General features: G+C 37.4%; 1 protein-coding gene across 1 annotated transcript; it reads left to right on the top strand.

Annotated features, from left to right (window-relative positions):
* Positions 1-1,815: 1,815 nt before the first annotated feature.
* On the top strand, positions 1,816-9,036 carry LOC131536772 (uncharacterized). The gene is made up of 15 exons (XM_058769888.1): positions 1,816-2,706; positions 3,108-3,226; positions 3,317-3,394; positions 3,488-3,704; positions 5,147-5,222; positions 5,310-5,618; positions 5,820-5,904; positions 6,032-6,120; positions 6,408-6,605; positions 6,695-6,781; positions 7,020-7,273; positions 7,552-7,680; positions 7,797-7,937; positions 8,044-8,155; positions 8,514-9,036. The coding sequence occupies exons 1-15, from the start codon at positions 2,611-2,613 to the stop codon at positions 8,732-8,734; spliced, it is 2,211 nt and encodes a 736-aa protein (XP_058625871.1). The 5' UTR covers positions 1,816-2,610; the 3' UTR covers positions 8,735-9,036.
* The last annotated feature ends 7,207 nt before the right edge of the window (positions 9,037-16,243 follow it).

The following is a 16,243-nucleotide window of genomic DNA, read 5'->3' as shown; positions in this document are numbered from 1 at the left end:
GTTTAATCCCTTATCTCGCTTTTGTGCAATACCCCTCAGGTAATTTTTGTGTAACAACTGAAATGTATTTGTATTGAAGAGGCTCACACACAGAGTACTGTTATCAGAATGCATTTATTCTGTCCTTTAACACAGTCCTGAGCTTGGCTTACCGCTGCATTATACTGCCGTCTAGTGGCCATTTTAACATGGAACACACACATATCTTCCCCTCTTTCTTTTTTTAAACAGTTAATACTTTATTACTTCATACACACAAAATATTTGAACCTCCTTTAAAAGTAATACAGATAACTCTTTGTATTTCACCATTTAATAATTCTTAGTTGTCTCCACAAAAATTTTAATCTTAAACAAAAAGTTCTCCACTCAATCTCTGCGTACCCTGAAACCCCCAGAAACCCCTTCTCTCTGATCTAGACACATCAGTCTTTTTATTTGTCTCTTTGGACGCTCTGTCTGTGTCTCAACATATTTTTCTTTATATGATCTTGAATTAGGTGATCTGATATCGCCTATATCACCATGCATCTGTAATTTTCTTTTGCAAAATTATATATATATATATATATATATATATATATCAGTGGGGATTTCTTTAAGACTGCAAGGGAAGCTCAGCTTCCCCTATAATGTCAAAAAATTAATGGTAAAATATGTACTATTGTGTTAACATTTTATTGACTAAAAATGCGTTAGAACACGTTCATCTCAAAGACGAGTTCGTTCAGAATCAGCTACATATAGCAGGTCGGCTGACTCGATTTCCTTCTCATACATTCCCGTAGCGTCAGTGTATTTCCCCGTTGAAGCCCAGCGTCCATTGACTTCAATGGGGCTGCTTTGAACAGTTTTTTTCAGTGCCTCGAAACTAGACGGTGATTGGATAAATGCTGTGATTATGTCCCGCCCCCGGACGCTCAGCGTCTCTGGGGGTGAATGGAGGAGTGGGCTGGCCTGGACTCCAGGCTTCTGCGTGATGATTGGAGGGTCTGTCGAAAGACTGTATCTCCTTTTGATTGACAGCGATTGTGTACAATAAAAAGTCGCTGACGCCGAAGCTATTCGAGCTCAGTCCCATCGCGGCTTGGCACTTGGTTCTTATCAATCATTATATATATTTTTTTATTCATTTATAATGTTATGTTTTAATATACATGCTGCTAACTCGGAAATTTCAAGATATGCGAGCAAAATATGCTCCTGACACTTAGGCAATACGACACGAGCAAGAGTGCTGTTTTTGTTTCGTTTGCGTTCGAATCCAAATCCGTGTTGATTTGGGCGAATCACTGATTCACTGAGCCGTTCATAAAAACAGTAATTTGATTCACTCCTGAAGGATTCAGCCGTTTTGAAAGAATCATTTGAATGACTCAGTGATTCAATCACGAACTTCTGCCACCTGCTGGCCGTTTTTAAGTTTCCCGTCTAAAAGAGGCATATTACATTATTTTCCAACATATTTCTATATTCAGAATTTAGTATTTAAAACCTTAATCTCATAACATTATTTATGCAATTATAAATATGGTCTAAATGAATAAATGCCACATCTAAATGTCACTTCATGCAGCTTCTGTGCAGTGCTGAGATGAGTTTTGTTTAGATCATTTCATTTTCTATAATGGAAGAATCTTTTTTACAGTCTATGTGTAAGACAAACGGTCCAAATCGTCCTCTTGTACATTACAAAAACTGCATTTGTTTTCAATGTCCATGAATTTTGAATTTAATTTAATATCCCCAATTAAATTTAAATAAACACAAAGGATACAATCAAAAAGATATTTAGGCTAACTCTGTCAGAGTGATGTAGGCTATATCTTAATAATTAGCTAGGCCTATTTACAGTGCAACATCTGCATATCAATCGTGTTACAGTGCTTGTTGTATCCTTATAGTATTGGATACAGCACTGATGTGCATCCTGGTGATAACATATGAAATGCAAGCTATTAAAAAATAAAATAAAATAAATTAAGCTTTGATGTTGCCAATATAGACGAAAACATTGTGGATGAATTTAGACATTAAAGTTTTTACATTGTAATGTAGGTCATCATATATGTAGGCTAATGTAGGTCAAAAACCCTTGCTATGGAAGCAAATAAGAGACATAACTATTTGAAATTTAACAGCCACTGGATACTTAGTTTTGAAATATTTTATTTTGAAAAACATTTATCTGAATTTATTTGCTCTGAATTCACCCCTTTGAAATTATTTTACTTTGGAAACCATGTATCTGAATGTATTTGTTTCGAATTTACCTCTCAAAACCTGAATTTCGATGAATATTTTTCAATGCTCACAAATTCAGATAAAAAAAATAAAAAAAATCAACTTACAGAATTTCAGATAAAATAGATTCAGGTTGATCAAATTTGATTGCTCAAATTCAGATCTCAAATTTCAAGTTAATATTTTTCAAAGAAAACATCAGTCTAATTCGACTGCTCAAATTCAGATCGAAAAATTCAAGTTAAATATTCACATGGTAACATCCGGGCTACCCAGGATAGGAAAAACAGTTGAGCGCCGAGCACGACGATCATGTGCGCAAGGTATACAGTAGGTGGCGGTAATACTCCTAAGCAGTGAACGGCTATGAAACGGAAAGAAGAAGAAGAAGAAGAGCACGACGACCTGTCTGTCATGATCGAAGAAGTAAAGATGACTTCCAGGGAAAACGAAGGTGCCCCGGTAAGTTTGCTGTTTATGTATAATCGGACTCAGGGCTCGACAGAACAGAAGTATGTTGTTGCTAATTATGTTTGGAACACATATGCTATATAGCTATGGTTTGTGTGACTCGTCTCCCTATGTAAGTTAAGTCAGCTAAACAACACGTTATAGCTAGCAAGATAACTTTAGAGCTCAACGGTGGCCGCCCACTTTTTGGCTGAAAGCTACATTAACGTTCATAAAAAGGTTTAAGCCTCACATAAAGTATAACGTAACGTTATAGCGGGGTATTTGTGTGATATAAACAGCGGTTTATGCAGATTACACTTTAGCTTTAACATCAGTCGTACGGTCAGTGGGTTTAAAACTTTTTCTCGTGATGTTATTTTGTATTTTCTGTATGATATTTGTGTTGACAGGGTACTAGTCATGCTGAGCTGTTACGATCAGCCAGGCACTTAATGTCCTTATTGACCGAATCTGAAAGGGGAGGAGGTGCAGCCAGTAGTGATGTTCCTTGCAGCAGTCAGGATATAAGGTTAAGTGTTTAAAATACATTTTAAAATCTGTTCACAAGGATATTTTTCTAGTCTGTGATTAATGATTATTTTTGGTTACTATACGGCAGGGAACCGAGGCAAATAGGCCAAAATGAGAGGTCTGGCAATCAGCCACCAAGACCTTCTATTCAGATGGAATTGACAAGGTTCAGCATTATATTCTCTGGATTAATTTAATCTTATAAAAACTCATAGTTTGATAGTAATCAAGTTTTAACAGACTGTACTATCTCCTACAGATCGTTTCCAGGTATGTTCACTAAGGGAAAAGGGAAGAGGCCTTTTCCGCCAGTGAGTCTTGTTCCTGCTAAAAGGCCTAAACCAGTAGAAGTTGCTTTCCACCTTTTGCCAAAACAATATGAAAAAACCCCAAAAGAACAAGACCAACTAGTCCACTTGCAGGCAGGACTGGGCCGCAGGACTGTTTATTTAGATGAGAGCACAACACATGATGAGGTAAGCAGATTCCATTGATGTATATTTGTGCTAGTTGTACTATGACCATGAAGAATTCTGTTAATTAGTCCTACCCGATTCCTTTTTGAGATGTGGCAACCAGGACTGGCAACCATTTTATTATTATTATTATTAACCTTTATTTTACCAGGCAAGTTGACTGACAACCTTTTCTCATTTGTAGCAACAGCCTGGGGAGGGGGAGTTGGGGGGTTGGGGGATGAATGAGCCAATTGAGAGATGGGGATCATTAGGTTGCCATGATGGTATGAGGGCCAGATTGGAAATTTGTCCAGGACACCGGGGTTAACACCCCTACTCTTACGAATAGTGCCATGGGATCTTTAGTGACCACAGAGAGTCAGAACACCCATTTAACGTTCCATCCGAATGATGGTATGCTGCCCTGGGGCATTGGGAATTATATTTAGACCAGAGGGAAGAGTGCCCCCTACTGGCCCTCCAACACCAGTTCCAGCAGCACTGGTCTCCCATCCAGGGACTTACCAGGCCCGACTCTGCTTTGCTTTAGAAGCAAACCAGCAGTGCAATACAGGGTTCTAATACTGCAATTGTTTGGAAGAAAGCTTCTTAATAGTTACACAAACTGCTTAGCCTGGCAAGCCAGACCTACATCAAGATGTTAGGTCTGGCAACTCTCATAGACACGGGTCAATCTGAGGGGCGGGATAAACGGCTGTCTTTCAAATTCCCTCTGCACGCAATAGGACAGCGCTTCAACCAACCAGAGCGTTTTCCCACCAGCAGTGCTTACGTTAGTTGATAGATTCAACTTTTGAATCTGGCCGGCAAAACTACGAACACATCTTCCTTTTTTAAGAATGACTTAAGTGCTGTTCTTTGCTCTTTTCTCAAAGAAAAACTTAACTCCAAATCCTCCAGAGTCACGGCCAAAGCCGATTCGAAAGACTGTTCGCCAGCAGCAGCAGCCATTTTTTGTTTTCAAGTAGCAGGGAACCATCACAACTCTGTCGTCATTATGTTAAGCCCGCCCCGCCTACTCTATACACGATGCGATTGGCCTGACCCAATTTAGGTTTTTACAGCTCCGAAAGTCAACGGAGAGTTGACTGGCTGCAAAATAAATTTTGCGGCCGCTAGGGTACGTCTAAATTTCTAGGCTACAAACTACTATAAATTGTATGAAGTAGTAGTCATCGAGTTTATAATGGTCAGATAACAACATCCATAATGACTGAATTTAAACTTTTGGGTAAATTATACCTTTAACATAGTCTGCATTAATGTATTTGAAAATTATAATCCTTTGGCACAGGTTTTAATTCTGATTTCAAATAAGCTAAAATGCATCTAATCAAGACTGATGTTCTAGTACAATCATCCTTCATTTCAACAGTTCAGCATCCATTCTAAGGATACATGCATATTATTAATGTTCTGTGTATCTGCTTTGCTTACAGTTATGTGAGACACTCAAAGGTGTCTTTCCTCAATTGGAGGCTGTAACTGGAGGCTGGATGATTTACAAAGCAGCAGGTATGCACAACTTTTTGTGTGTGCGTAAACAGTTTATGTCATATGTAAAGCATTTTTTGATTTTTTCCATGTTCATGTTTTCTATAGGAGGATGGGGTTCCCAAAAGCTCTCCCTGGTGGCACCTGATCATACTGGATACACAGGCAAGATCGTAAAGGCTGCAAGCCAGGGGGGTAAATCTCCTCTTTACATGGCTCCAATTCAAGACGAACTTAACACTACTCCTTTGCAACTAAGTAATGAAGTATTCAGTGACATGCCCAAGGCAATGTGCCAAAAGTGTGGAGCAGCCATTCCACTGCAGCTCCTGATGGAACACTTGAAGTCTTGCAACATCATTGATGTTGACAATGATGAAGACAACCTGGACAATGTGGAGGAGAACAGTGAGCAAGGTGAGAGACAATGTAAAAAATAAATTTAGCATTTTCAATAGATTTGACATTTGACAATTTGACATTCAATATGGATGGCCTAAAATCACAATTTTTGATAAGGGCAAATGGTTTTGTTGAAACATACAAAGCCATGACTAAATTTAGTGGTTCTTGCTGAAGTCACATTTTTGATTATCTTTGCTAACTCCATTTTCTCAGCACCAGTTCAGGAGCCCTGTCCTATCTGCATGGAAATGTTTACCGCTGAATTTATTGAAGTACATGCTGCTTCGTGTGGTGAAAGGTACATTATATACTGTAATTCAGTTTTAATTTGTATGTACTTGTTTCACTCACCATCAGATATAAACCATGTAGCAGTTTCACAAATATAATTATAGTGTTTAACATTGTGTTGTGAATGTGGGCAGTGAAGGAATGTATGAGGTGTTGGATAGGAGTACTGTTGAAGAGCAAGCAGCAATGCCTGGACCGTCCAGTAGTGAAAAAGTTACAGATGGTAGGTCCTATTCAGGGTTAGCAGCAGGATAATAATGTTAGGGAGGGTAAACTGTGGTGATGCAATGCAGTCAAAAGTGGCATGTCACATGACATAACCTACACCTTATCTGACCATGTGAAACATTACGGTATTGTACTGATTTTAGTAAATAGCAGTTTCTATTTATTACAAGTAAGTTTAATGTCTGATTTTTTTAGAATATGTAATTGCAGAGATACTCTTTCCATAAGTTACATATCCAAAGTCATTTTATTGGTAACATTTTCATTTTTATCTCTTACTAGAGTGGCTCATGGTACAAGACCCTACCAAGGCCATGTCTCTGTTTCGGGATTCTATTCTTAGCCATCATCAAAGTAAGAATCCCTTACTTCTCAGCATGGATATTAGAAAGAGCCCTGCTGAACAAGACGCTGCGCTCATCTGCTTCTATAAGAAGCCAAATGTGGAGTGGGCACGACCCTTGAATTGCAGACTTGAAGGTAGCTTCAATTTCATGTTAAAGTAGTTAAAGCCTACCTTAAGTATTGCTTTTCCCTTTTACTATATCAAATCCTCCATTGTGTTACAGGTGATGCAGCCATTGGACAGGGTGTGAGTCGCTTTTTCCTCTCAACTTGCATGAACAAGCTAAAGTCTGGGTTTTGCTTCAACTTTGGTATGTTGACTGTAGCTATGTGTAAGCTGTCTTGTCATTAGCAAATATTGTTATTAAAGTCTTGTTTAAACATTTTTTCTTTTAAACATTGTAATTCTGTTATGTTTTTATATCTTTTTTTTTTTTTTTTGCTGTAACCTGGTACTTATAAAGTTTATAGAATATGTACTATAATTCCTACTATGCAGAGTATGTAGTATTTTGAATTTTTGTCTAAATTTGTAAATTTCTTAAACAGCAAACACTGCTGTTACACATCTCTTTGATGGACAGCCAGGCCATTTAGTGCCCTCAGCCTCTCACTTTCTCGTGGAAAGTGACATGTTCGTCATGGCAGGCAGAATGGTGGGGCACTCCTTTGTTCATGGAGGACCATGCCTGTCAGGGCTTAGCCCTGCTGTTGTGCATGTCCTGTTTGGAGGAAGCCCGGAAACTGCAACAGTAACACCAGAGGACTGTCCAGACCTAGACATCCGTGAAACAATCAGGCTTGTATGTTTTTTATCTAACCTCATTATTTCTTCCCTGTTATATACAATCAAGCAAGAAAGTCTCCACCCCCTTGGCCAATTTTTTTTTTTTAGTGGGTTCTAATATTTTATGGAAAAATGGCTGAGGGGGTGAAGACTGTGCTATTTTAGCTTTTTTTATATTCTCCTTAATGAATATTTTTACATTTTAAACTGCTTTTTTATTTGTATGTAAAGCAATTTAAATAGTGCTATATAGATAAACTTGCCTCGCCTTTCGCTTCCCTCTCTGTCTTAAAGCTTGAAGTGGAATCTGAACTCTCAGACAAGGACAAAACAAGTGTCCAGGAGTTGGCCTACGCTTGGGATCTCCCTGGCCTTACTGGAAATAACCGAAGATGGCTTTTTGAGAAGATGTTGATCCATGCTGTGTGTGAAATTTAAAGAAACTGTCACATATTGGCAAAAGTCATCCTCAGAACTTGCTTTGGGATAATAATAAAAAATGACTTGTTTCACCTTCTGTCCGGTAATGTCATTAACAGGTAATTGGACGTGTCACACGACAAATCAAACAATTCAGGCGTGGTCTTAAAGAGACACCAATGTGGACATTGCTGACCAAACGACCTGACACAGTGGCCCAGCTTTTTCCGCAGGAGAGAGCAGTGGATTGTAACCCTGCGGTAACTTTTTACAATTCAATATTATTTGTGTGTATATATTATATAGATAGAATCCATGATAAAGTGGTAAGATTATTAAAGTCATGTTGTTTTATTGTCAATGTAGATAATCCTGCAGCACATCACCTGGCCTCATGAAGATGACGACGACGACGACGATTATTCACTTGACACAAAATGCCGCATATCAGGTTATCTTCGCCACTTCATTGAAAATGGTATGTGTACAGAGTTCGAAAGTGGCAGGTTACTTTTTAAACAGTTAGTTATAGAAATTGTTCAATTCATTAAGGTTATTATTAAGACTATCTTTGCACACCTGTATATAGGACAGGAAGAGTAGATAACCGCACACTCTTCACACACAGCTTTATTAATAGTATTTTTTCATACCTTTTTGACATTTCACCAGGGTATATGGTGTTATGGTATTTCTGTTCAAGAAACTGCTTTATTTGTTACATAACAGAGCTACTATGATACATTTATTGAATACTAAACATTATATTAATTTTCTAAATTATTTTCCATTATTTGTAGCAACCTATCATTTGATCCATTTTGTTTAATCCACAGCATCACCTGATGAATTGACTGACCTGTTGAAATTCTGGACAGGGTGGGAGATTATGCCAAGGAATAACCTATCCATTGAGGTGGTTAAAGGCAGCGTCCCAACAGCCTCCACCTGTTTTGAGACCCTGCGAATCCCAGGACATTACAAGGACTATGCATCCTTTAAAAATGACATCCTGGCTTGTATTGGCACTTGCCAAACAGGATTTGGTCTTGTGTAGGGACAAAGTAGTGGTGAATAACGTTACCGTTACTGAATAATGTTAAATGTTTAAATGATTGCATATTAATATGCTAAATTACGAATACAAAGTTCATTGTTTTTTGATGGACAATTATATTAATTGGCATGCAACCTGCTAGCAATGTAGCAACTTCAAAGTTAATGTCCTTTTAAAAAAAAGTTTTAAGGAAAGTTAAGTGTTATTTTAGTTACGTACAAATGCATTTAAGCACATAAATATTTGGATGAAGTATATTTTGTTGCCGCTGCTTTTCTCAGATTGCTTCATCAGTATTTGTCTGCGAGGTTCTTATAATAAATGTATCATTGTGGTCATGACAGATCCGTCAGTGTTTTCATTACCAAAAAAATCATCAGTGATTGACATTTATTGTTTCAGATTAGAATGATGGAAACTCATAGATTAACTCATATGATGCCTGTTTTATTTCACTGTGCTTAACATCTTATGCAGAAATGCATCTGGCTCCAGAGTGAATGTTCAATGCCTAGAACAAATCCACTATAACCTTTGTTGCTTTTGCAAACATGCTTTTCCAATCTTTGGTACCAAATAACTTCTATGAAGACATGACACTGATCATCTTAACACCCATCTGTGCTTTTAAGGGTCATTTGACTGCAATTTAGCAACAGTTTTCAGTCTGATTAACTTCATAACATCCTAAATATGAAAATAGTGCATGTTTAATCCTCCGGTTATTCAAGGAAAATGTGTATATTGTGATGCAGGGTCAGTGTGATCTTCAGTGGTAATAGCACATTTTGCAATGGATGTCTGTCAAAGTGATGACTTGTCAATTGAATAAGAGTCATATACGGTAGGTCACTACAACTCATGTACTGATTAATTTGTGGGGCGTTTGCTCAAATAGACACATTAGCAGCTGCTGCTAGTCTTACAAAGGGTTTTTATTGCCAGTTCAATTAAGTTGTTCACATCTGTACAGTATAAAGGCCCGTTCATAAAACTCAAAACAATTACAAGAAATGCCTAAAATGCATTTATGTCTTGTAAATGTTGGTAGTTAGCTTGCCCTGATCTGACACACTATGGAAAAAAGAGTTCCAAACAACAGAAACAAGGGGGGCATGTGTGTGTCTTTCAGGTTTCAGATAGAACATGCTCACAAAATTGAACAGCAGCAACATAGATATCACAGCCAAAGGACTGGGATGCAGCTCTTGGGTCAACAACCTCTCTTAAAGCTGCCATTTGTTCATCAGTCAGTGGGCTTTCTGTGTCTGGGACGATGACACTGGAGTAGCCATCAGCAGTAAGTCCACTGTTTTCCCACTCAATGTGAGGAAAATCCATACCCTATCAAAGCAAAATAGAAAAACCTTACTTGTTTGCAGTATTATTTATCCTAATGCTTTATGGCACTTACTGTAACCTACACTTTTGTAAACAGCTTTGCTAAATATTTATGAACTTAAAGGAATACTTCACCGTTTAGCGTTAGGCTTTGTATCCGTAGTATCTCTGTAATATTTTCAGACGAACGTGCGTCGTTCCCTCACATCCCGACGAGAAAATGTTTTCTTTTTTTCACATCATCGGAGGGAGGCATTTTTCCCACACACAAAACAGAGCAGTGGGATATGAGGGACCGATGCACTTTCGTTCGAAAATACTACCGGGATACTACGGACACAAAGCTTAATGCTGATCAGTAAAGTATTCCTTTAAGGCCAACCTTTGGTAAGGAGTATTGACATACGTGCAATATCTTCATAACTAATGTTTGCAAGCACAAATGTAGGGATTTACACTATCGAAAGCATTCAAGTTGTACATTTGGTACATACCTCCATATTTTCTGGGCCTTGAATTGGGTGATGGATTCGGCCCAGCTCCCACAGCTGATTAGGGGTCATATGGCCTTCTGTTCTTATTGGATGATTGTCCCAGCCACTGCGGAAAGTGTCCAGGGAATCTTGCAGCCGTGGCAGGAACACATAATGGCAACAGAGGAGGTGTGTAGCATTGGTGATGTTGAGGAAGCCCTCTTCTTCAAGGTAGTGGAGAACATCATAGTAGATGTTTGTGACAGCTACCCACAGGTCTCTCCAAAGCCTCTCGATTCTGGAAAATAGTGAAGTTCAATAGGAACCTTTAAACTTAATATACAGGGAAAATTCATCAGATTGTTCAATGCATAGTTGTGTTTTTCTTTATCTACTTTATTTGTTTAGAGGAAGAAACAATGTTTAATGGAATATAATGTCACTGCATACTATCAAAACAGAAGTGACATACAGATGTAATTCCAGACCCATTGCCCAGCAAAAAAACTAACTTATTTTTTTTGCAGCAAGGAAAAGGCTGTTGAATTTGCATGCTAAGGAGGTTGCAATTCAGTACCCTTTAACTGACAGCAGCTTCCACTGGAGATAGGACTTTCAGCTCACACATTTCTCAAATAGTAGTACTGCTGCAAGCTGATATACTGTATTTGTAACAAATAATATTGTTCTTTCATGGCAGCAGTGAGGTGGTATCTTTCAGCTAGCATTATCTGAAGTTTTGGACTGACCGTTGATTGTGAACACTCTTGCCGGATATGAAGCTGCCCCTTCCAGTGCCACGGACTGTAAACATGAGGCGTGCAATATCTACATTTTCCACGCCCTGATCAGCCCGTACCCTTAAAACAGAGTAACATTTATAAGAGTTATTTTTTTATATATATCTCAACCAAACATTAACATGGAACATGATGCATGCTTTTAACTTAGTTATAAAGGGTACCCCATTATATCTATATAGACTTTGCTTTAACAAAAACAGATCTATACAGTCATGCAAAAATAACTGAAATCGTCTCGGTTCTCTCTAGAAGAGGGAACGAGTGTTGCTTAAGCTAGCTTATCCGAGCCCGGTATTTATAGCCATAAGCCACGCCTATTTCGGCGGGACATGATGTGCTAAGGCGCTAGCGCCTTCATTGGCGGCTCGTCGATAGGCTGCTGCAGTTGCCGCAGAGCAGCCAATGGGCGCGCAACCTTGCTCGCCTAGGTCTGCTTGCTGCTGCAATGCGTTGACAAGAAATGCAAAATTATGGATAATTTTTGGCTTCAGTATTCTCAAGAAAAGGAGGTTTTCCCGTAGCATAAGCTAACTTACGCAACACGAGTACTCTCATAAGAGAACCTGTATAAATGGCTCCTGAAATACAGCATGATCTTTATCCAATTCATACAAATATAGAAACAGTGTTTTAGGCAAATACCAACCAAAAGTACACTTTTGTGTATTTCAAAGAGGTTTAAAACCATTCAAGCATGACTGTAAAACTTAAACATTCCTAAGTAAAATACTTACCTAAGAGGGAAACCAAACTTCTCCACAGATTCTTGGAAGAATGCCAGGGATGTTGCGGCAAGGTTGTTGGAAGCTGCACCAAGATACATAATCTGCAGTACAATGCAGTTTTACTACTTGGATGAAACACAAATGTATATAAGAATGACAAATGTGTACTGTGTTTATCACTGAATACTGTGCTTACCTTCCGTGAAAAGCCATCTATGCCACCAAAGATGACAATGTTGTAGCTGTAGGAAAACACACATACAAAAAAGATAAATATAACTTAGAGAAAATGTTAGTTGTTTGCTTTTTCACAGGTAAGCTTTTGAAAAAGCATCTGAATTGTGAACTTATACTTGTGAACAATTTAAAAAATGTTTTTAACAATTGCAAAATGAAATACAGAAATTTCTAAAACCCTAGATTATTACTGTAATTTTTAGAAGCAATCAAAAAGTAATTTAGTATGTCAAAAGTGAATGTGAACAACACAGTTATCATGTTTGATGGAGAATATGTGTGCAGTAGCATGAAAGCAGCACTATTAAATAAAGATGGTATGATGAATAGGCCTACACAAAAGTATAATTATTTCATTACAATATTATCTTACTGTTTTTAATTAATCTGTCCTTTGTCAATAAAAGGACTTTAAAAACTTACCGGATTAGTTTATGATTTGTATCAATGTGCATCAAGGACTGAGGGCTAGGAACGGAGTAGGTTCTTCGAACAATGCAACCTAAGTTGGTAATTCGGGATATGACTCCGATGGTGTCAACACGGTGCATGGAAGCTCTGACCCGTTCATACTGCACCCGCAGTCCTTGAGCTTGAAGAAGTCCTTTCACCATTCGATATCCAGAATGAGGCTGCCTGGATTTAATGTCTATCACACACTGGTCCAATTCTTCATCTGTCAGAGTGCTATACAGTGCCCTAACTGAGAGATCAGACTCAGCCATGCGTCGATGGACTGTTCGTCTCGACACCCCCAAAAGTGCAGCTATGCATGGGATGGACAGATTAAGGTCCAAAAGGCTGGAAATGTACTCCAAAGACAGGACCATTCTCGGTCGTCCAACTGGTCCTTGCTCAAATTGCACAGTTTTATAGTGTTGCTTACTTTTTTCTTTTTCTACATTTACAAGGCTATATAGCTCTGTCAAGGCATCTAAAATAGGCTGTGAAACAGCTACATGACTGGATATGGCATTTAAAAATACAAATTCTTGTGTGCTAATGAACTCTAAGTAGTCCAAATCCAGAGGCAATTGTCCAAGAATATGCTCTAAACGAGAGCGGAGTCGTTCCAAAATGTGGTCAAGCAGCCGTTCCTTAGAAACAAAAAAATGGAAGTCAGAAAAATCAGCTGCATTAATGAACATACAGTAATTACATTTCAAACCCTAACATTCTCCCAATAATTTAAATGGAGTTTCAGGGCTCAATAGAGCTCAACGGTGGCCGCCCACTTTTTGGTTGAAAGCTACATTAACGTTCATAAAAAGGTTTAAGCCTGGAACCAAGCCAACAGCTCCGAGATGAATCTTGACAATAAAACATTTGATTTGGCGCCGCATATATATATTTTTTTAAACGGCAAAAAAAAAAAAAAAAGATTTCAATGGTAGAAACTCACAGACAGACTGGGAGCCATCAATGTAGATGGATATGGTTAAAAGAGTCATCACATAAAGTATAACGTAATGTTACAGCGGGGTATTTGTGTGATATAAACAGTTATCTTGCTAGCTATAACGTGTTGTTTAGCTGACTTAACTTACATAGGGAGACGAGTCACACAAACCATAGCTATATAGCATATGTGTTCCAAACATAATTAGCAACAACATACTTCTGTTCTGTCGAGCCCTGAGTCCGATTATACATAAACAGCAAACTTACCGGGGCACCTTCGTTTTCCCTGGAAGTCATCTTTACTTCTTCGATCATGACAGACAGGTCGTCGTGCTCTTCTTCTTCTTCTTCTTTCCGTTTCATAGCCGTTCACTGCTTAGGAGTATTACCGCCACCTACTGTATACCTTGCGCACATGATCGCCGTGCTCGGCTCAACTGTTTTTCCTATCCTGGGTAGCCGGATGTTACCATGTGAATATTTAACTTGAATTTTTCGATCTGAATTTGAGCAGTCGAATTAGACTGATGTTTTCTTTGAAAAATATTAACTTGAAATTTGAGATCTGAATTTGAGCAATCAAATTTGATCAACCTGAATCTATTTTATCTGAAATTCTGTAAGTTGATTTTTTTTTTTTTTTATCTGAATTTGTGAGCATTGAAAAATATTCATCGAAATTCAGGTTTTGAGAGGTAAATTCGAAACAAATACATTCAGATACATGGTTTCCAAAGTAAAATAATTTCAAAGGGGTGAATTCAGAGCAAATAAATTCAGATAAATGTTTTTCAAAATAAAATATTTCAAAACTAAGTATTCAGTGGCTGTTAAATTTCAAATAGTTATGTCTCTTATTTGCTTCCATACTTGCTACATGTACTGTGTTAGACTTCACTTAGACCAAGTCATTAGACTAAGTCGCTTTGGATAAAAGTGTCTGCAAAATTATGAAATGTAAATAAAAATATGAGTTTATTCGAGACCTACTACAGAGTGGATATAGTCCAGACTCCAGCTACGTCATCATGCTACAGGCTGCAGTGAGGCAGATGGTAAAACGCGTGACGTAGTCGTTTTTGACACGATCAACCCAGGTTCGCCTCCTCCTACTTTTTCCTCCCTTTTCAAATCTCATTTCACATCGGAAAGGCAGTTATTTTCAATAAAAAGGAAATAATCAAAAAGTTGAAAGTAAAGTATCGGGTAGGGTTAGGGTAGGTGTAGGGAGGGTTTTATTGTCCCAATAAGGTGGCATCTATTTAATAATTTGAATTAAAATACAATTTTACATTACAATTTACACTCAATAAGTTATTATTGAACTTTGTTTTATAATGTACTACAATACTGAGGTGCAGATAATTGCTACTATTTGCAATAAATTGTAGCCTATAAATAGCTGAAAATCCTGCTATTTTAACATAGTGTAGCTAAATAGAATATGCTATTTTCACTTAATGTAAATAGCATATTGCTAAAAAAATACTGCTTTTTTCACTAAGTGTAAATATCCTCTATTGCTATTTACTCATAGTGCAAATAGCTGCTGTATAATTTTAAAGCTTGATCTTTGATTGTACTGCTATACTGTACATGTGAGGTAAGTGTTTGGAGGTTATTTATGTAGCCTATTACACAATATAAGATGTAAGTTATAAAAACAATCACACGTGGTTCTTGTTCTCGCAGAGTTGATCATTCATCATCTCATCCTCTTCATCATGATGCTACTTCTTCATGTGCTGATGCTGTCGCTTCTCTCCGGTGGTTCAGCCAAAGTTGTGCAGGATTTTGAGAGAGAATGTTATAAATTTTTTGCAAATAGAAAATCACCAACAAGATTTTCTGGAGAACAATAAAAGCAGATCTGTCAAACTCTAAATAATGTTGTTTATTATGCCACATTCTATGACACTAACAACAAGATTCCCGTGTACTCAGCCTACACGTATGAAGGACTAAAGAACTGCACAAGACTAGACAAGTGGTACATTGAACCTCAAGTAAGTGAAATATTACTGTAATTTACTCCCGGTATCACATTACTGTATAGTTTTTGTATTTTATATTAGGTGGTTGTAAGGTTTTTTTATTCATCTTCTGGTGTGAATGGAGTAATCTCAAATTTACTATTACTATTAATTAAATATTACTATAAATAAAATTAATAAAAAACAGCTCAACAGAAAATAAATTATCAAACCAAGTTACATTTATTTAAAAGCAAAATATCACAAATTATATTTGTATCACAAATTATTGTTGGAAGTCACATAATAAATCAACAGATAAACTGTTGAAGACTAAATTTATTCTTCTGCATATCATGCATCAGTGAAACATGTTCATGTTAACTTGATGAACTACACCTGCAGATGATCTACATATATTAAAAGTGATAACAAACATGGCTCATAAAAAGGTTGATTTAGGTTGATGCCTCCAAACTAAATATAAGCAAAACAGGACAAAGCAAAATGTCTTTCCTGTTCATCCTCTTAATCTTTTGTTCAAAATATTTACATA

Source organism: Onychostoma macrolepis, chromosome 03 (genome assembly GCF_012432095.1).
Source record: "Onychostoma macrolepis isolate SWU-2019 chromosome 03, ASM1243209v1, whole genome shotgun sequence".
NCBI lineage: Eukaryota > Metazoa > Chordata > Actinopteri > Cypriniformes > Cyprinidae > Onychostoma > Onychostoma macrolepis.
This window is presented reverse-complemented; position numbering and strand designations above follow the sequence as displayed.

What these genes read in the sequence shown, in the direction of transcription:
- LOC131536772 (XM_058769888.1), top strand. Translation starts at nt 2,611, where the DNA reads ATGAAACGGAAAGAAGAAGAAGAAGAAGAGCACGACGACCTGTCTGTC. An exon ending in AGAGCACAACACATGATGAG is followed by an intron (nt 3,705 to 5,146) that starts GTAAGCAGATTC and finishes CTTTGCTTACAG; the next exon opens with TTATGTGAGACACTCAAAGG. An exon ending in TCGCCACTTCATTGAAAATG is followed by an intron (nt 8,156 to 8,513) that starts GTATGTGTACAG and finishes TTTAATCCACAG; the next exon opens with CATCACCTGATGAATTGACT.